Raw genomic sequence first — 22370 nt, 5'->3', positions numbered from 1 at the left:
TGGACCCAGTCAGGTCTTTATATAACAAGTCATACTGTGGGGTGTTGAACCCAGGCAGGTCTTTATATAACAATATAACAAGTCATACTGTGGAGTGTTGGACCCAGTCAGGTCTTTATATAACAATATAACAAGTCATACTGTGGGGTGCTGGACCCAGTCAGGTCTTTATATAACAAGTCATACTGTGGGGTGTTGGACCCAGTCAGGTCTTTATATAACAATATAACAAGTCATACTGTGGGGTGCTGGACCCAGCCAGGTCTTTATATAACAAGTCATACTATGGAGTGTTGGACCCAGTCAGGTCTCTATATAACAAGTCATACTGTGGGGTGTTGGACCCAGTCAGGTCTCTATGTAACAATATAACAAGTCATACTGTGGGGTGTTGGATCCAGTCATGTCTAAACACATACCACCAACCTTCAGAGATACCATGCTGTACCGTAAATACATACCACCAACCTTCAGAGATACCATGCTGTCCTGTAAATACATACCACCGACCTTCATAGATACCATGCTGTCCTATAAATACATACTATCAACCTTCAGAGATACCATGCTGTCCTGTAAATACATACCACCAGCCTTCAAAGATACCATGCTGTCCTGTAAAGACATACCACCAGCCTTCAGAGATACCATGGTGTCCCGTAAATACATACCACCAGCCTTCAGATATACCATGCTGTGCCGTAAATACATACCACCAACCTTCAGAGATACCATGCTGTACTATAAAGACATACCACCAGCCTTCAGAGATACCATGCTGTCCCGTAAATACATACCACCAGCCTTCAGAGATACCATACTGTACCATAAATACATACCACCAGCCTTCAGAGATACCATGCTGTCCCGTAAATACATACCACCAACCTTCAGAGATACCATGCTGTACTATAAAGACATACCACCAGCCTTCAGAGATACCATGCTGTACCGTAAATACATACCACCAGCCTTCAGAGATACTGTCACGAGTCCGACCGAGGGTGTTTCCCTTTCCCGGGCAGGTGGCGCTCGGCGGTCGTCGTCACCGGCCTATTAGCTGCCACTGATTGTTTTTCCTTCCCCTCCTTGTATGTTGAGTGGTAGCACCTGTGAATGTTTGATTAGTTTGTCTTTATTAGACAGCCGGCCCGCCTGGTTGTTGTGCGGGATTATTTCTATGTAAACCTTCGGCTCTGTGGTATAGGCACGTGTTAGTGTCCGGTCGGGATTGTTTCCCATTGTACATTTTGATTTCCCTGTGTTTTGGGAACGTAACGTTTTTGTGAGCACCCTGTGGTGCATTGGTGCGATTAAAAGACGCGCAGCATTGAACTCTCTGTCTCCTGCATTTGACTCCACACCCACGACACCCGGAGCATTACAGAATCCCGCACCTATCAAATTGATGGAGTCAGCAGGAGCAGCAGCCAACCCTCTCCCATCGATGGAGGAACGGGTTCTCCACCACACCACCGTCCTTCATCGGATCGGATCCGCGATGGATCAAGTGATGGAGAGAATGGACAGATGGGAGAGGAGTGGGCTCCTCTCTCCACCTTCGGCACCCACGGTTCCGGACTCCCCATCTCCCGACTCCAGCACCCTCCGTCTGACGCTACCGAGGGCTTATGATGGAGCGGCGGCGGGTTGCCAGGGGTTTTTGCTCCAGCTGGAGCTATACCTGGCCACCATCAGACCCACTCCCTCAGGAGAGGAGAGGGCGAGTGTCCTCATCTCCTGCCTCACGGGTCGTGCCCTGGAATGGGCGAACGCGGTCTGGAATGGTCCAGACTCAGCGCGGGAGCACTACCCAGAGTTTTCCCGTCGCTTCCGCGCCGTGTTTGATCACCCTCTAGACAGCCGAGCGGCGGGAGAACGACTATTTCACCTCAGGCAGGAGAGGAGGAGCGCCCAGGATTACGCGCTGGAGTTCCGGACCTTGGCAGCCGGATCTGGGTGGAACGACAGGGCCCTCATGGACCACTACAGGTGTAGTCTCCGAGAGGATGTCCGCCGGGAGTTAGCGTGTCGGGACACCACTCTGTCACTGGATCAGCTGATTGACATGTCCATTCGACTGGATAATCTGCTGGCTGCCCGCGGGCGTTCAGAGAGGGTCCTGTGCGTTCCACCACCCAGCCCCTCCGCTCCCATTCCGATGGAGTTGGGAGGGGCTGCGCCGAGGGGTACCGGAGGAGGAGGCCTTCCCTGCACCAACTGTGGTCGGAGAGGACACACGTCTGATCGGTGCTGGGGGGGTCCGTCTGGGAGTAGAGATGGCAGGCGGAACGCTTCTCGGTCACCCCAGGTGAGTCAGCATCAAACTCACCCAGAACCCCCTGTTGGCCACATGTTTGTCTTAACTTTTTTCCTTCGCTTTTTTCCCTCTTCCCAGCATAGGGCGCTCGTCGATTCAGGCGCAGCTGGGAACTTTATGGATCGCGGACTCGCCCTTAAATTAGGGGTTCCGCTGGTGCCGATAGATTCTCCTTTCCCCGTGCACTCCCTAGATAGCCGGCCATTAGGGTCAGGGATGGTCAGGGAGACCACGGTCCCACTGGACATGGTGACGCAGGGGAATCATAGGGAGCGCATCAGTTTCTTTATTATTGACTCGCCTGCGTTTCCAGTGGTGCTGGGGACTCCCTGGCTGGCCCGGCACAATCCTAAAATTTTGTGGAAACAGGGGGTTCTCCAGGGGTGGTCAGAGGAGTGTTCTGGAAGGTGTTTGGGAGTTTCCATCGGTGCCACGTCGGTGGAGAGTCCAGACCAGGGTTCCACGGTGTGCATTCCCCCCGAGTATGCCGATTTGGCAATCGCTTTCAGTAAAGTGAAAGCGACTAAATTACCACCTTATCGACCGGGAAGGGATTGTACGATAGATCTCCAGGTAGACGCTGCGCTTCCCAAGAGTCACGTGTACCCGCTGTCCCAGGAGGAGACGTTGGCAATGGAGACATATGTCACGGAGGCGCTGGGACAGGGGTACATTCGGTCCTCCATTTCACCCGTCTCCTCAAGTTTCTTTTTTGTGAGGAAAAAAGAGGGAGGCTTGCGTCCGTGTATCGATTATAGAGGTCTAAACGCCATCACAGTGGGGTATAGTTACCCTCTACCTCTCATCGCTACGGCGGTGGAATCGTTCCACGGAGCGCAGTTCTTCACAAAACTGGATCTCAGGAGCGCGTATAGTTTGGTGCGTATTCGGAAGGGAGACGAGTGGAAAACCGCATTTAGTACTACATCAGGCCACTATGAGTACCTCGTCATGCCGTATGGGTTAAAGAATGCTCCAGCCGTTTTCCAATCCTTTGTAGACGAGATTCTCAGGGACCTGTGCGGGCAGGGAGTGGTGGTTTATATCGATGACATTCTGATCTACTCGGCCACTCACACCGCGCATGTGTCTCTGGTGCGCAAGGTGCTTGGTAGACTGCTGGAGCATGACCTATACGTCAAGGCTGAGAAATGCGTGTTCTCTAAACGAGCCGTCTCTTTTCTGGGATATCGCATTTCCACCTCGGGGGTAGTGATGGAGGGTGACCGCATTAGGGCCGTGCGTAATTGGCCGACTCCGACCACGGTAAAGGAGGTGCAGCGTTTTCTGGGTTTTGCCAACTACTACCGGAGGTTTATCCGGGGTTTTGGCCAGGTAGCGGCTCCCATCACCTCACTGCTGAAGGGGGGCCCGGTGCGTTTGCAGTGGTCAGCAGAGGCGGACGGAGCATTCAACAAGTTGAAGGCGCTGTTTACTGATGCGCCCGTGTTGGCGCATCCGGACCCCTCTCTAGCATTCATAGTGGAGGTGGACGCGTCCGAGGCTGGGGTGGGTGCCGTGCTATCACAGCGCTCGGGTACGCCACCAAAACTCCGACCCTGCGCTTTCTTCTCAAGGAAGCTCAGCCCAGCGGAGCGTAACTATGATGTGGGGGACCGGGAGTTGCTAGCGGTGGTTAGAGCTCTGAAGGTGTGGAGACACTGGCTTGAGGGGGCTAAACACCCCTTTCTCATCTGGACCGACCACCAGAATCTGGAGTATATTCGGGCAGCTAGGAGACTTAACCCACGTCAGGCAAGGTGGGCCATGTTCTTCACCCGGTTCCGATTTACTTTGTCTTATAGACCGGGCTCCCAGAACGTGAAGGCTGACGCACTGTCCCGCCTTTATGACACGGAGGATGGGTCCACCGAACCTACTCCCATCCTTCCCGCCTCGAAGCTGGTAGCCCCAGTGGTATGGGAGGTGGACTCGGACATCGAGCGGGCGTTACGGGCTGAACCCACGCCTCCTCAGTGTCCAGTGGGGCGAAGGTACGTGCCGCTTGGTGTTCGGGACAAAGTGATTCGGTGGGCTCACGTCCTACCCTCCTCGGGTCACCCTGGGGTGACGAGGACAGTGGGGAGCCTTCAGGGGAGGTATTGGTGGCCTACGTTGGCTAAGGACGTTAAGGGTTATGTCTCCTCCTGTTCAGTGTGCGCTCAGAGTAAGGCTCCTAGGCACCTTCCTAGAGGGAAGCTACAACCCCTCCCTGTTCCACAGCGGCCATGGTCACATCTGTCCATAGATTTCCTAACCGATCTCCCGCCGTCTCAGGGGAACACCACGGTTCTGGTAATTGTGGATCGGTTCTCTAAGTCCTGCCGTCTCCTCCCGTTGCCCGGTATCCCTACAGCCCTACAGACTGCGGAGGCGTTATTCACCCATGTCTTCCGGCACTACGGGGTGCCGGAGGACATCGTTTCTGATCGGGGCCCCCAATTCACGTCCCGGGTATGGAGAGCGTTCATGGAACGTTTGGGGGTCTCTGTCAGCCTGACCTCCGGTTATCACCCCGAGAGTAATGGGCAGGTGGAGAGAGTGAACCAGGAGGTGGGTAGGTTTCTGCGGTCGTATTGCCAGGATCGGCCAGGGGAGTGGGCACGATACATTCCCTGGGCTGAAATGGCTCAGAACTCACTACGCCACTCCTCTACTAACGTGTCCCCCTTTCAGTGTGTGTTGGGGTACCAGCCGGTCCTGGCACCATGGCATCCGAGCCAGACCGAGGCTCCTGCGGTGGAGGAATGGGTACAGCGCTCCAAGGAGACCTGGAGGGCCGTCCAGGAATCTCTACGACAAGCGAGTGGACGGCAGAAGAGGAGTGCTGACCGCCACCGCAGTGAGGCCCCCGTGTTTGTACCGGGGGACAGGGTCTGGCTCTCGACCCGAAACCTGCCTCTCCGCTTGCCCTGCCGGAAGCTGGGTCCGCAGTGTGTAGGGCCCTTTAAAGTCCTGAGGAGGATAAACGAGGTGTGTTATCGATTACAACTCCCTTCCTATTATCGTATTAACCCCTCGTTTCATGTGTCTCTCCTCAGGCCGGTGGTAGCTGGTCCCCTGCAGGACAGTGAGGTACCGGAGGTCCCTCCCCCCCCGCTGGACATCGAGGGGTCCCCGGCGTACACGATCCGGGCCATTCTGGACTCAAGACGCCGGGTGAGGGGCCTGCAGTACCTCGTGGACTGGGAGGGGTACGGTCCGGAGGAGAGGTGCTGGGTACCGGTGGGGGACATCTTGGATCCCTCCATGTTGAGGGATTTCCATCGCCTCCATCCGGATCGCCCTGCGCCTCGTCCTCCGGGGCGACCTCGAGGCCGGTGTCGGCGCGCTGCGGGAGCCACGCGTCAGGGGGGGGGGTACTGTCACGAGTCCGACCGAGGGTGTTTCCCTTTCCCGGGCAGGTGGCGCTCGGCGGTCGTCGTCACCGGCCTATTAGCTGCCACTGATTGTTTTTCCTTCCCCTCCTTGTATGTTGAGTGGTAGCACCTGTGAATGTTTGATTAGTTTGTCTTTATTAGACAGCCGGCCCGCCTGGTTGTTGTGCGGGATTATTTCTATGTAAACCTTCGGCTCTGTGGTATAGGCACGTGTTAGTGTCCGGTCGGGATTGTTTCCCATTGTACATTTTGATTTCCCTGTGTTTTGGGAACGTAACGTTTTTGTGAGCACCCTGTGGTGCATTGGTGCGATTAAAAGACGCGCAGCATTGAACTCTCTGTCTCCTGCATTTGACTCCACACCCACGACACCCGGAGCATTACAGATACCATAAATACATACCACCAGCCTTCAGAGATACCATGCTGTCCTGTAAATACATACCACCAGCCTTCAGAGATACCTTGCTGTCCTGTAATCACATACCACCAGCCTTCAGAGATACCATAAATACATACCACCAGCCTTCAGAGATACCATGCTGTCCTGTAAATACATACCACCGACCTTCAGAGATACCATGCTGTACCATAAATACATACCACCAGCCTTCAGAGATACCATGCTGTCCTGTAAATACATACCACCGACCTTCAGAGATACCATGCTGTACCATAAATACATATCACCAGCCTTCAGAGATACCATGCTGTCCTGTAAACACATGCCACCAGCCTTCAGAGATAACATGCTGTCCTATAAATACATACCACCAGCCTTCAGAGATACCATGCTGTCCTGTAAATACATACCACCAGCCTTCAGATATACCATGCTGTCCTGTAAATACATACCACCAGCCTTCAGAGATACCATGCTGTCCTGTAAATACATACCACCAGCCTTCAGAGATACCATGCTGTACCATAAATACATACCACCAGCCTTCAGAGATACCATGCTGTCCTATAAATACATACCACCAGCCTTCAGAGATACCATAAATACATACCAGCAGCCTTCAGAGATACCATGCTCTACCATAAATACATACCACCAGCCTTCAGAGATACCATGCTGTCCTATAAATACATACCACCAGCCTTCAGAGATACCATAAATACATACCAAAAGCCTTCAGAGATACCATGCTGTACTGTAAATACATACCACCGACCTTCAGAGATACCATGCTGTCCTGTAAATACATACCACCAGCCTTCAGAGATACCATGCTGAACTGTAAATACATACCACCAGCCTTCAGAGATACCATAAATACATACCAACAGCCTTCAGAGATACCATGCTGTACTGTAAATACATACCACCGACCTCCAGAGATACCATGCTGTCCTGTAAATACATACCACCAGCCTTCAGAGATACCATGCTGTACTGTAAATACATACCACCAGCCTTCAGAGATACCATAAATACATACCAACAGCCTTCAGAGATACCATGCTGTACTGTAAATACATACCACCGACCTTCAGAGATACCATGCTGTCCTGTAAATACATACCACCAGCCTTCAGAGATACCATGCTGTACTGTAAATACATACCACCAGCCTTCAGAGATACCATAAATACATACCAACAGCCTTCAGAGATACCATGCTGTACTGTAAATACATACCACCAGCCTTCAGAGATACCATGCTGTACTATAAATACATACCACCAGCCTTCAGAGATACCATGCTGTACCGTAAATACATACCACCAGCCTTCAGAGATTCCATGCTGTACCATAAATACATTCCACCAGCCTTCAGAGATACCATAAATACATACCACCAGCCTTCAGAGATAACATGCTGTCCTATAAATACATACCACCAGCCTTCAGAGATACCATAAATACATACCACCAGCCTTCAGAGATACCATGCTGTACCATAAATACATACCATCAGCCTTCAGAGATACCATAAATACATACCACCAGCCTTCAGAGATACCATGCTGTCCTATAAATACATACCACCAGCCTTCAGAGATACCATGATGTCCTATAAATACATACCACCAGCCTTCAGAGATACCATGCTGTCCTATAAATACATACCACCAGCCTTCAGAGATACCATAAATACATACCAACAGCCTTCAGAGATACCATGCTGTACTGTAAATACAAACCACCAGCCTTCAGAGATACCATACTGTCCTTTAAATACATACCACCAGCCTTCAGAGATACCATGCTCTACCATAAATACATACCACCAGCCTTCAGAGATACCATGCTGTCCTATAAATACATACCACCAGCCTTCAGAGATACCATAAATACATACCAACAGCCTTCAGAGATACCATGCTGTACTGTAAATACATACCACCGACCTTCAGAGATACCATGCTGTCCTGTAAATACATACCACCAGCCTTCAGAGATACCATGCTGAACTGTAAATACATACCACCAGCCTTCAGAGATACCATAAATACATACCAACAGCCTTCAGAGATACCATGCTGTACTGTAAATACATACCACCGACCTCCAGAGATACCATGCTGTCCTGTAAATACATACCACCAGCCTTCAGAGATACCATGTTGTACTGTAAATACATACCACCAGCCTTCAGAGATACCATAAATACATACCAACAGCCTTCAGAGATACCATGCTGTACTGTAAATACATACCACCGACCTTCAGAGATACCATGCTGTCCTGTAAATACATACCACCAGCCTTCAGAGATACCATGCTGTACTGTAAATACATACCACCAGCCTTCAGAGATACCATAAATACATACCAACAGCCTTCAGAGATACCATGCTGTACTGTAAATACATACCACCAGCCTTCAGAGATACCATGCTGTACTATAAATACATACCACCAGCCTTCAGAGATACCATGCTGTACCGTAAATACATACCACCAGCCTTCAGAGATTCCATGCTGTACCATAAATACATTCCACCAGCCTTCAGAGATACCATAAATACATACCACCAGCCTTCAGAGATAACATGCTGTCCTATAAATACATACCACCAGCCTTCAGAGATACCATAAATACATACCACCAGCCTTCAGAGATACCATGCTGTACCATAAATACATACCATCAGCCTTCAGAGATACCATAAATACATACCACCAGCCTTCAGAGATACCATGCTGTCCTATAAATACATACCACCAGCCTTCAGAGATACCATGATGTCCTATAAATACATACCACCAGCCTTCAGAGATACCATGCTGTCCTATAAATACATACCACCAGCCTTCAGAGATACCATGCTGTACCGTAAATACATGCCCCCAACCTTCAGAGATACCATGCTGTACCGTAAATACATACCACCAACCTTCAGAGATACCATGCTGTACCGTAAATACATACCACCAACCTTCAGAGATACCATGCTGTCCTATAAATACATACCACCAGCCTTCAGAGATACCATGCTGTCCTGTAAATACATACCACCGACCTTCATAGATACCATAAACACATACCACCAGCCTTCAGAGATACCATGCTGTCCTATAAATACATACCACCAGCCTTCAGAGATACCATGCTGTCCTATAAATACATACCACCAGCCTTCAGAGATACCATGCTGTCCTATAAATACATACCACCAGCCTTCAGAGATACCATGCTGTCCTATAAATACATACCACCAGCCTTCAGAGATACCATGCTGTCCTATAAATACATACCACCGACCTTCAGAGATACCATGCTGTCCTATAAATACATACCACCGACCTTCAGAGATACCATGCTGTCCTATAAATACATACCACCAGCCTTCAGAGATACCATGCTGTCCTATAAATACATACCACCAGCCTTCAGAGATACCATGCTGTCCTATAAATACATACCACCAGCCTTCAGAGATACCATGCTGTCCTATAAATACATACCACCAGCCTTCAGAGATACCATGCTGTCCTATAAATACATACCACCAGCCTTCAGAGATACCATGCTGTCCTATAAATACATACCACCAACCTTCAGAGATACCATGCTGTCCTATAAATACATACCACCAGCCTTCAGAGATACCATGCTGTCCTATAAATACATACCACCAGCCTTCAGAGATACCATAAATACATACCACCAGCCTTCAGAGATACCATGCTGTCCTATAAATACATACCACCAGCCTTCAGAGATACCATGCTGTCCTATAAATACATACCACCAGCCTTCAGAGATACCATAAATACATACCACCAGCCTTCAGAGATACCATGCTGTCCTATAAATACATACCACCAGCCTTCAGAGATACCATGCTGTCCTATAAATACATACCACCAGCCTTCAGAGATACCATGCTGTCCTATAAATACATACCACCAACCTTCAGAGATACCATGCTGTCCTATAAATACATACCACCAGCCTTCAGAGATACCATGCTGTCCTATAAATACATACCACCAGCCTTCAGAGATACCATGCTGTCCTATAAATACATACCACCAGCCTTCAGAGATACCATGCTGTCCTATAAATACATACCACCAACCTTCAGAGATACCATGCTGTCCTATAAATACATACCACCAGCCTTCAGAGATACCATGCTGTCCTATAAATACATACCACCAGCCTTCAGAGATACCATGCTGTCCTATAAATACATACCACCAGCCTTCAGAGATACCATGCTGTCCTATAAATACATACCACCAACCTTCAGAGATACCATGCTGTCCTATAAATACATACCACCAGCCTTCAGAGATACCATGCTGTCCTATAAATACATACCACCAGCCTTCAGAGATACCATGCTGTCCTATAAATACATACCACCAACCTTCAGAGATACCATGCTGTCCTATAAATACATACCACCAGCCTTCAGAGATACCATGCTGTCCTATAAATACATACCACCAACCTTCAGAGATACCATGCTGTCCTGTAAATACATACCACCAGCCTTCAGAGATACCATGCTGTCCTATAAATACATACCACCAGCCTTCAGAGATACCATGCTGTCCTATAAATACATACCACCAGCCTTCAGAGATACCATGCTGTCCTATAAATACATACCACCAGCCTTCAGAGATACCATGCTGTCCTATAAATACATACCACCAACCTTCAGAGATACCATGCTGTCCTATAAATACATACCACCAGCCTTCAGAGATACCATGCTGTACCATAAATACATACCACCAGCCTTCAGAGATACCATGATGTCCTATAAATACATACCACCAGCCTTCAGAGATACCATGCTGTCCTATAAATACATACCACCAGCCTTCAGAGATACCATGCTGTACCGTAAATACATGCCCCCAACCTTCAGAGATACCATGCTGTACCGTAAATACATACCACCAACCTTCAGAGATACCATGCTGTACCGTAAATACATACCACCAACCTTCAGAGATACCATGCTGTCCTATAAATACATACCACCAGCCTTCAGAGATACCATGCTGTCCTGTAAATACATACCACCGACCTTCATAGATACCATAAACACATACCACCAGCCTTCAGAGATACCATGCTGTCCTATAAATACATACCACCAGCCTTCAGAGATACCATGCTGTCCTATAAATACATACCACCAGCCTTCAGAGATACCATGCTGTCCTATAAATACATACCACCAGCCTTCAGAGATACCATGCTGTCCTATAAATACATACCACCAGCCTTCAGAGATACCATGCTGTCCTATAAATACATACCACCGACCTTCAGAGATACCATGCTGTCCTATAAATACATACCACCGACCTTCAGAGATACCATGCTGTCCTATAAATACATACCACCAGCCTTCAGAGATACCATGCTGTCCTATAAATACATACCACCAGCCTTCAGAGATACCATGCTGTCCTATAAATACATACCACCAGCCTTCAGAGATACCATGCTGTCCTATAAATACATACCACCAGCCTTCAGAGATACCATGCTGTCCTATAAATACATACCACCAGCCTTCAGAGATACCATGCTGTCCTATAAATACATACCACCAACCTTCAGAGATACCATGCTGTCCTATAAATACATACCACCAGCCTTCAGAGATACCATGCTGTCCTATAAATACATACCACCAGCCTTCAGAGATACCATAAATACATACCACCAGCCTTCAGAGATACCATGCTGTCCTATAAATACATACCACCAGCCTTCAGAGATACCATGCTGTCCTATAAATACATACCACCAGCCTTCAGAGATACCATAAATACATACCACCAGCCTTCAGAGATACCATGCTGTCCTATAAATACATACCACCAGCCTTCAGAGATACCATGCTGTCCTATAAATACATACCACCAGCCTTCAGAGATACCATGCTGTCCTATAAATACATACCACCAACCTTCAGAGATACCATGCTGTCCTATAAATACATACCACCAGCCTTCAGAGATACCATGCTGTCCTATAAATACATACCACCAGCCTTCAGAGATACCATGCTGTCCTATAAATACATACCACCAGCCTTCAGAGATACCATGCTGTCCTATAAATACATACCACCAACCTTCAGAGATACCATGCTGTCCTATAAATACATACCACCAGCCTTCAGAGATACCATGCTGTCCTATAAATACATACCACCAGCCTTCAGAGATACCATGCTGTCCTATAAATACATACCACCAGCCTTCAGAGATACCATGCTGTCCTATAAATACATACCACCAACCTTCAGAGATACCATGCTGTCCTATAAATACATACCACCAGCCTTCAGAGATACCATGCTGTCCTATAAATACATACCACCAGCCTTCAGAGATACCATGCTGTCCTATAAATACATACCACCAACCTTCAGAGATACCATGCTGTCCTATAAATACATACCACCAGCCTTCAGAGATACCATGCTGTCCTATAAATACATACCACCAACCTTCAGAGATACCATGCTGTCCTGTAAATACATACCACCAGCCTTCAGAGATACCATGCTGTCCTATAAATACATACCACCAGCCTTCAGAGATACCATGCTGTCCTATAAATACATACCACCAGCCTTCAGAGATACCATGCTGTCCTATAAATACATACCACCAGCCTTCAGAGATACCATGCTGTCCTATAAATACATACCACCAACCTTCAGAGATACCATGCTGTCCTATAAATACATACCACCAGCCTTCAGAGATACCATGCTGTACCATAAATACATACCACCAGCCTTCAGAGATACCATGCTGTCCTATAAATACATACCACCAACCTTCAGAGATACCATAAATACATACCACCAGCCTTCAGAGATACCATGCTGTCCTATAAATACATACCACCAGCCTTCAGAGATACCATGCTGTACCATAAATACATACCACCAGCCTTCAGAGATACCATGCTGTCCTATAAATACATACCACCAGCCTTCAGAGATACCATGCTGTCCTATAAATACATACCACCAGCCTTCAGAGATACCATGCTGTCCTATAAATACATACCACCAACCTTCAGAGATACCATGCTGTACTGTAAATACATACCACCGACCTTCAGAGATACCATGCTGTCCTGTAAATACATACCACCAGCCTTCAGAGATACCATGCTGTACTGTAAATACATACCACCAGCCTTCAGAGATACCATAAATACATACCAACAGCCTTCAGAGATACCATGCTGTACTGTAAATACATACCACCAGCCTTCAGAGATACCATGCTGTACTATAAATACATACCACCAGCCTTCAGAGATACCATGCTGTACCGTAAATACATACCACCAGCCTTCAGAGATTCCATGCTGTACCATAAATACATTCCACCAGCCTTCAGAGATACCATAAATACATACCACCAGCCTTCAGAGATAACATGCTGTCCTATAAATACATACCACCAGCCTTCAGAGATACCATAAATACATACCACCAGCCTTCAGAGATACCATGCTGTACCATAAATACATACCATCAGCCTTCAGAGATACCATAAATACATACCACCAGCCTTCAGAGATACCATGCTGTCCTATAAATACATACCACCAGCCTTCAGAGATACCATGATGTCCTATAAATACATACCACCAGCCTTCAGAGATACCATGCTGTCCTATAAATACATACCACCAGCCTTCAGAGATACCATAAATACATACCAACAGCCTTCAGAGATACCATGCTGTACTGTAAATACAAACCACCAGCCTTCAGAGATACCATACTGTCCTTTAAATACATACCACCAGCCTTCAGAGATACCATGCTCTACCATAAATACATACCACCAGCCTTCAGAGATACCATGCTGTCCTATAAATACATACCACCAGCCTTCAGAGATACCATAAATACATACCAACAGCCTTCAGAGATACCATGCTGTACTGTAAATACATACCACCGACCTTCAGAGATACCATGCTGTCCTGTAAATACATACCACCAGCCTTCAGAGATACCATGCTGAACTGTAAATACATACCACCAGCCTTCAGAGATACCATAAATACATACCAACAGCCTTCAGAGATACCATGCTGTACTGTAAATACATACCACCGACCTCCAGAGATACCATGCTGTCCTGTAAATACATACCACCAGCCTTCAGAGATACCATGTTGTACTGTAAATACATACCACCAGCCTTCAGAGATACCATAAATACATACCAACAGCCTTCAGAGATACCATGCTGTACTGTAAATACATACCACCGACCTTCAGAGATACCATGCTGTCCTGTAAATACATACCACCAGCCTTCAGAGATACCATGCTGTACTGTAAATACATACCACCAGCCTTCAGAGATACCATAAATACATACCAACAGCCTTCAGAGATACCATGCTGTACTGTAAATACATACCACCAGCCTTCAGAGATACCATGCTGTACTATAAATACATACCACCAGCCTTCAGAGATACCATGCTGTACCGTAAATACATACCACCAACCTTCAGAGATTCCATGCTGTACCATAAATACATTCCACCAGCCTTCAGAGATACCATAAATACATACCACCAGCCTTCAGAGATAACATGCTGTCCTATAAATACATACCACCAGCCTTCAGAGATACCATAAATACATACCACCAGCCTTCAGAGATACCATGCTGTACCATAAATACATACCATCAGCCTTCAGAGATACCATAAATACATACCACCAGCCTTCAGAGATACCATGCTGTCCTATAAATACATACCACCAGCCTTCAGAGATACCATGATGTCCTATAAATACATACCACCAGCCTTCAGAGATACCATGCTGTCCTATAAATACATACCACCAGCCTTCAGAGATACCATGCTGTACCGTAAATACATGCCCCCAACCTTCAGAGATACCATGCTGTACCGTAAATACATACCACCAACCTTCAGAGATACCATGCTGTACCGTAAATACATACCACCAACCTTCAGAGATACCATGCTGTCCTATAAATACATACCACCAGCCTTCAGAGATACCATGCTGTCCTGTAAATACATACCACCGACCTTCATAGATACCATAAACACATACCACCAGCCTTCAGAGATACCATGCTGTCCTATAAATACATACCACCAGCCTTCAGAGATACCATGCTGTCCTATAAATACATACCACCAGCCTTCAGAGATACCATGCTGTCCTATAAATACATACCACCAGCCTTCAGAGATACCATGCTGTCCTATAAATACATACCACCAGCCTTCAGAGATACCATGCTGTCCTATAAATACATACCACCGACCTTCAGAGATACCATGCTGTCCTATAAATACATACCACCGACCTTCAGAGATACCATGCTGTCCTATAAATACATACCACCAGCCTTCAGAGATACCATGCTGTCCTATAAATACATACTACCAGCCTTCAGAGATACCATGCTGTCCTATAAATACATACCACCAGCCTTCAGAGATACCATGCTGTCCTATAAATACATACCACCAGCCTTCAGAGATACCATGCTGTCCTATAAATACATACCACCAGCCTTCAGAGATACCATGCTGTCCTATAAATACATACCACCAACCTTCAGAGATACCATGCTGTCCTATAAATACATACCACCAGCCTTCAGAGATACCATGCTGTCCTATAAATACATACCACCAGCCTTCAGAGATACCATAAATACATACCACCAGCCTTCAGAGATACCATGCTGTCCTATAAATACATACCACCAGCCTTCAGAGATACCATGCTGTCCTATAAATACATACCACCAGCCTTCAGAGATACCATAAATACATACCACCAGCCTTCAGAGATACCATGCTGTCCTATAAATACATACCACCAGCCTTCAGAGATACCATGCTGTCCTATAAATACATACCACCAGCCTTCAGAGATACCATGCTGTCCTATAAATACATACCACCAACCTTCAGAGATACCATGCTGTCCTATAAATACATACCACCAGCCTTCAGAGATACCATGCTGTCCTATAAATACATACCACCAGCCTTCAGAGATACCATGCTGTCCTATAAATACATACCACCAGCCTTCAGAGATACCATGCTGTCCTATAAATACATACCACCAACCTTCAGAGATACCATGCTGTCCTATAAATACATACCACCAGCCTTCAGAGATACCATGCTGTCCTATAAATACATACCACCAGCCTTCAGAGATACCATGCTGTCCTATAAATACATACCACCAGCCTTCAGAGATACCATGCTGTCCTATAAATACATACCACCAACCTTCAGAGATACCATGCTGTCCTATAAATACATACCACCAGCCTTCAGAGATACCATGCTGTCCTATAAATACATACCACCAGCCTTCAGAGATACCATGCTGTCCTATAAATACATACCACCAACCTTCAGAGATACCATGCTGTCCTATAAATACATACCACCAGCCTTCAGAGATACCATGCTGTCCTATAAATACATACCACCAACCTTCAGAGATACCATGCTGTCCTGTAAATACATACCACCAGCCTTCAGAGATACCATGCTGTCCTATAAATACATACCACCAGCCTTCAGAGATACCATGCTGTCCTATAAATACATACCACCAGCCTTCAGAGATACCATGCTGTCCTATAAATACATACCACCAGCCTTCAGAGATACCATGCTGTCCTATAAATACATACCACCAACCTTCAGAGATACCATGCTGTCCTATAAATACATACCACCAGCCTTCAGAGATACCATGCTGTACCATAAATACATACCACCAGCCTTCAGAGATACCATGCTGTCCTATAAATACATACCACCAACCTTCAGAGATACCATAAATACATACCACCAGCCTTCAGAGATACCATGCTGTCCTATAAATACATACCACCAGCCTTCAGAGATACCATGCTGTACCATAAATACATACCACCAGCCTTCAGAGATACCATGCTGTCCTATAAATACATACCACCAGCCTTCAGAGATACCATGCTGTCCTATAAATACATACCACCAGCCTTCAGAGATACCATGCTGTCCTATAAATACATACCACCAACCTTGGTTTTATGGCAATATAGTATATTTTGAAAGCTGTGGGAAAACCAGAAAAAAACGGGGAAATCTGAAACCTGGAAAAACAAAACCGAGAAAACGGGGGGAAAACCCCCCCCCGAAATACGGATTTTAAAGGGGCCCTACCAACGTTTCTGGTGAAGGACTGCACTTTAGAGTGTGTGATTCCGCAGCATTTTGGGGACAGTTGAGATCAGGTCCACTATTGGCCGTGCGCCCAAGAGGGAAAGAGGTTGGGCCTGTCCTACAAAGGGTTTAGAGTAATATAACACACAGTATTTATCCACAGCCATTTGCAGTCACGCCTGAATACATTTTTACATACGGGTGTGGAGTCTAACCCACCAATGCTGGTGTTGCAATTCTCTACCAAGATGCATGATGGGTTATCAATGCTTTGTGATGCCTCACTTTAACATGATTTATAAAGCCTTATATTAAGCATTGCTTATGCCACCCTTGATAAAGAACAGGTTTATGTCATCTTTGACATAGATAGATTTAATTCCACCAACTCTGTTTAAATGTGTTGTTTTTTTTGTTTCACTTTTTTGGTGTTATCAAGGAATCAAATCATAAGTATGGTGTTATTATGCACTTTGAGATTATTTTCTGTAATTAAAAAGCTAAACAAGTAAATAATTATTATTACTATTAACATATATAAGCAATTTATAACGCATTTGAATCCATACAATATCAGTCATAATACGTTACGATTACATCATCAATATGCGACAGACCTGTAGGTCTGCTTTTCTTCTCGGTCCAGAGACGTGGACACGGTCAGCACGCCGGTCAGCCTCTCCAGGAGGAAAATGGAGGGAGCATCTGACCCCAGCGTGTAGATGACCTCTCCTCTGGCCTCACTGTCCTGGTCTGTGGCCTGGAGCTGGGTCAGGAAGCTGTTGGGAGGGTTATTCTCCTCCACGGAGACCTGAGAATAAAATAAGTATGGTGTTAACAAGGACTCAAATAATAAGTATGGTGTTAATTAACAAGGACTCAAATAATAAGTATGGTGTTAATTAACAAGGACTCAAATAATAAGTATGGTGTTAACAAGGACTCAAATAATAAGTATGGTGTTAATTAACAAGGAATCAAATAATAAGTATGGTGTTATCAAGGACTCAAATAATAAGTATGGTGTTATCAAGGACTCAAATAATAAGTATGGTGTTATCAAGGACTCAAATAATAAGTATGGTGTTAACAAGGACTCAAATAATAAGTATGGTGTTAACAAGGAATCAAATAATAAGTATGGTGTTATCAAGGACTCAAATAATAAGTATGGTGTTATCAAGGACTCAAATAATAAGTATGGTGTTAACAAGGACTCAAATAATAAGTATGGTGTTAACAAGGACTCAAATAATAAGTATGGTGTTATCAAGGACTCAAATAATAAGTATGGTGTTATCAAGGACTCAAATAATAAGTATGGTGTTAACAAGGACTCATAATAAGTAGGTAAACACATAAATAAATAAGTACATTTAAAAATAAATAAATAATACGTAAATACTAAAATACATTTGTAAATACTATAATAAATAAGTAAATACTGAAATAAATGTGTAAATACTAAAATAAATGTGTAAATACTGAAATAAATGTGTAAATGCTAAAATAAATGTGTAAATACTGTAATAAATAAGTAAATACTAAAATAATTGTGTAAATACTGTAATAATAAGTAAATACTATAATAAATAAGTAAATACTAAAATAAATGTGTAAATACTGAAATAAATTTGTAAATACTAAAATAAATAAGTAAATTCTAAAATAAATAGGTAAGTACTGAAATAAATACGTGAGTAGACCTTTTTAGATTTTATCAGTCAGCAACAATTATTTTTCAACAACAAAATAAATCCTCTATATTTTGTATTATTGTACTGAAATGGCTTAAGAAAATCAATGTACTATCAATAATATGCTCAATGTTCATGTCCAAACCCCAACCGTAACCCTTAAAAACCGTTTAAACATTAGTGTGTTCATAAATACATTCACTCACCTCATACAGAGACTGTTTGAAGACCGGCGCGTTGTCGTTCTCATCCAGAACCAGGATCTTAACGAAGGTCTTAATGACGAGACCTCTGGGGTTCCTGAGCACTACGGTCAGCTCGTAGTCCTGCCTCTGCTCGTAGTCCAGCGGCTCCGTCGTCTCTAACAGATACTCGTTCTTCAACCGTTTGTAAGGTGTCAGTCGGAACGGGCCGGATCCTTCAAGTAGACATTCCGTCCCCTGTCCTCTCTGGTCCGTGTTCTTCACGGTGAAAAACGCGATTGGGGAAAACGGCGGTTCGGACTCCTTCATCGTGACCACGCCGTCTTTCTCCGCCGCGATGTAGCGCGGCGTAATAACAGGCGGACCGGAAGCTACCCGGATCACGTGCACCGTCACCGTGGCGACGGCAGGGACGCAACCAGGCCCGTTGGCGAGGACAGTGAGTTTGTAGAACTTCCCGGTTGCGGTGTTGATCTGACCGGCCAGTTTGATCACCCCGGTAATCCGGTCCAGATGGAACAGGGCTCTAGCCTCCCGGGGAACGCGGTCACTGTACGCATAGCTGATCACGGCGTTGGCGCCCTGGTCGGGGTCGAAGGCGTGTAACCTGGACAGGTGCTCTCCTTTAGTCGTATTCCCGTAGAGCGTCACGTTGACCTGTGACTCTGTGAACCGAGGACAGTTGTCGTTGACATCAGTGATTATAATCCTCAACGTGGCGGTGCCAAGGAGAGGTGGTAACCCACCGTCCTCTGCTATAATATCCGTTACGTATTCCTCCTGTCGTTCCCGGTCCAGCTCGTCGGTCACGATGAGGAAGGGTGTCAGCTCACCCCCCTCGTTCTCCTCTACGTCCAGAGTGAACACCCCAAAGTCGTTGACCAGCCAGTAAGTCTGAACCCCGTGAAACCCCAGATCGGGGTCCGTCGCTGACTGCTCCACCGCGAACCTCGCGTTGACCTGGGTGTTCTCCGGGACGGAAACCCTAATCTCGCCCGTCGGGAAGCGCGGACGATTATCGTTAACGTCCTCGACCAAGATTTTGACCTTAACCAGCTGGAAATACTGCTGGGGTAGAACGAACACATCCAGGGAGAGGACGCAGCCCTGCTTGTACTCCGAGGAGTCGGGGCAGAGCGTCTCCCTGTCGATCTCATTCCCAGACGTAAACAGCTGTCCCGTAGTGCTGTTCAGAGTGACATACTGATCACTGGGCTTCTTCTGGGGCAGATTGAATAAAACATGGGGATCGAGGGATAAATCCAAGTGTAAGTCGGAGCCCACGGACCCGATGAGTGTCCCCGACGGTAATCCTTCTTTTATCTTATAGACCAGCTCTTTCGCTTGGCTGAAATTAGCAAAACAGCAGAGGGGGCTGGTGTAAAGGAGGAGTATACACAAACCCTGAAATACAGACACAGTACAGAAACATGGGGGTTTAACAAATAGACTTCCAGACATGAGAGAATCAGTCTCAGGGGGGGTGGGGGTGGGGGGGAGGGGGACAACAAACATGTTGACCGATACAGTTATATTATGGAGTCAATAGCCGAGAATGTAAAGAAAATCACTGATTAAATTAGACTTTCTAAACAGGCAAATATATGCTTTTTAAAATTTTAAAACACATTTTTTACTCTTTAACTCTTTAAATAATAACAAGTATGAACGTGGTCTAGGCTTTGAACCACAGACATTAAGATGTATTGAAAATAACATACACGTTACTACTCATCAATTACATGACACACGTCGAAGTTGCCAGTTGATTTAAGCGCAAGCCAAACTCTCATTTGACATTGAACTATGAGGTTTTAAAAAAATAAAAAGCTTCCTCTATTAATTTTTTTTTGCACAGAAAGACTACTTTTACAAGAATACAATGAGAACACACTTACCCACAGTACTCCTCTCGAGCTAAGTCCGGGTCCTGTTTTGTTGAACATGTTTATTCCACCAGGCTCGACGTGGTTTGACCTACAGACCGGAGCGGAGAGCCCCGAGCTAAACGCATCAGAGGTTTTTGTCGTGTGCTGAGTTGATCAGCGTAGCAGCAGCACATAGCCTCTGCAGAGTTCGTTGCTGTCTTGTCGCCTTCTGAACTGAACAGAGTCATTCATCCCAACAGTGAGTCAGGAACACGCCCACAATATGCAAATAAACCCCATGACGTCAACCAATGAGAGGAGAGAGTCGCTGGGATGGGCAGGGAGAGGCGGTTCAAGGATCTTGCCCTGTTTTTTTTTGTAGAGAGAGGGATTGTGTGTGTGTGTGTGTGTGTGTGTGTGTGTGTGTGTGTGTGTGTGTGTGTGTGTGTGTGTGTGTGTGTGTGTGTGTGTGCGCGTGAGTGTTCAAAACAGAGAGAAGAAGTACCCTTAGTAAGTAATAGTTGTGGTGTTTGGAGCCTGTTATTTCAGTAAATTATGAATTACTGGAAGCCTCCAATAGAGCACATGAACCCAACCTTTCTGAAATGTATACTTTCCCTTAATGACCTGTATATAGATGATGATGAGTGTAGGATGTTATACTACACCAATTACAAAACTTGAGAATCTTTGAATACTTTGAAATCTTGGATATTATATGCTTTCAACAATGCCCTCATAGCAGTATGTTTCCAACATTAAATGTCCCCTTACAGCAGTATGTTTTCATTAACACCATACTGTATGACTGCAGATCATTAACACCATACTGTATGACTGCAGATCATTAACACCACAATGTAGGACTGTAGATCATTAACACCATACTGTAGATCATTAACACCATACTGTAGGACTGTAGATCATTAACACCATACTGTAGATCATTACCACCATACTGTAGATCATTAACACCATACTGTAGGACTGTAGATCATTAACACCATACTGTAGGACTGTAGATCATTAACACCATACTGTAGATCATTACCACCATACTGTAGATCATTAACACCATACTGTAGATCATTAACACCATACTGTAGATCATTAACACCATACTGTAGGACTGTAGATCATTAACACCATACTGTAGGACTGTAGATCATTAACACCATACTGCAGGTCATTAACACCATA

General features: G+C 45.6%; 1 protein-coding gene across 1 annotated transcript in view; it reads right to left on the bottom strand.

Moving 5' to 3' along the window:
- The window catches only part of LOC110496967 (protocadherin-20), a 29643-nt gene extending 8186 nt beyond the window's left edge, over nucleotides 1–21457 (bottom strand). The window contains exons 1-3 of the mRNA XM_036973086.2: nucleotides 21201–21457; nucleotides 19306–20706; nucleotides 18020–18213 (exon numbers count right to left, since the gene is read on the bottom strand). Of these exons, the coding sequence (XP_036828981.2) occupies nucleotides 18020–18213; nucleotides 19306–20706; nucleotides 21201–21248 (1643 nt within the window). The 5' untranslated portion in view covers nucleotides 21249–21457. The remainder of the gene's footprint in view (nucleotides 1–18019; nucleotides 18214–19305; nucleotides 20707–21200) is intronic.
- Between the last annotated feature and the right edge of the window lie 913 nt (nucleotides 21458–22370).

This window comes from Oncorhynchus mykiss, chromosome 18 (genome assembly GCF_057628025.1).
Source record: "Oncorhynchus mykiss isolate SJ-2025 chromosome 18, ASM5762802v1, whole genome shotgun sequence".
NCBI lineage: Eukaryota > Metazoa > Chordata > Actinopteri > Salmoniformes > Salmonidae > Oncorhynchus > Oncorhynchus mykiss.
This window is presented reverse-complemented; position numbering and strand designations above follow the sequence as displayed.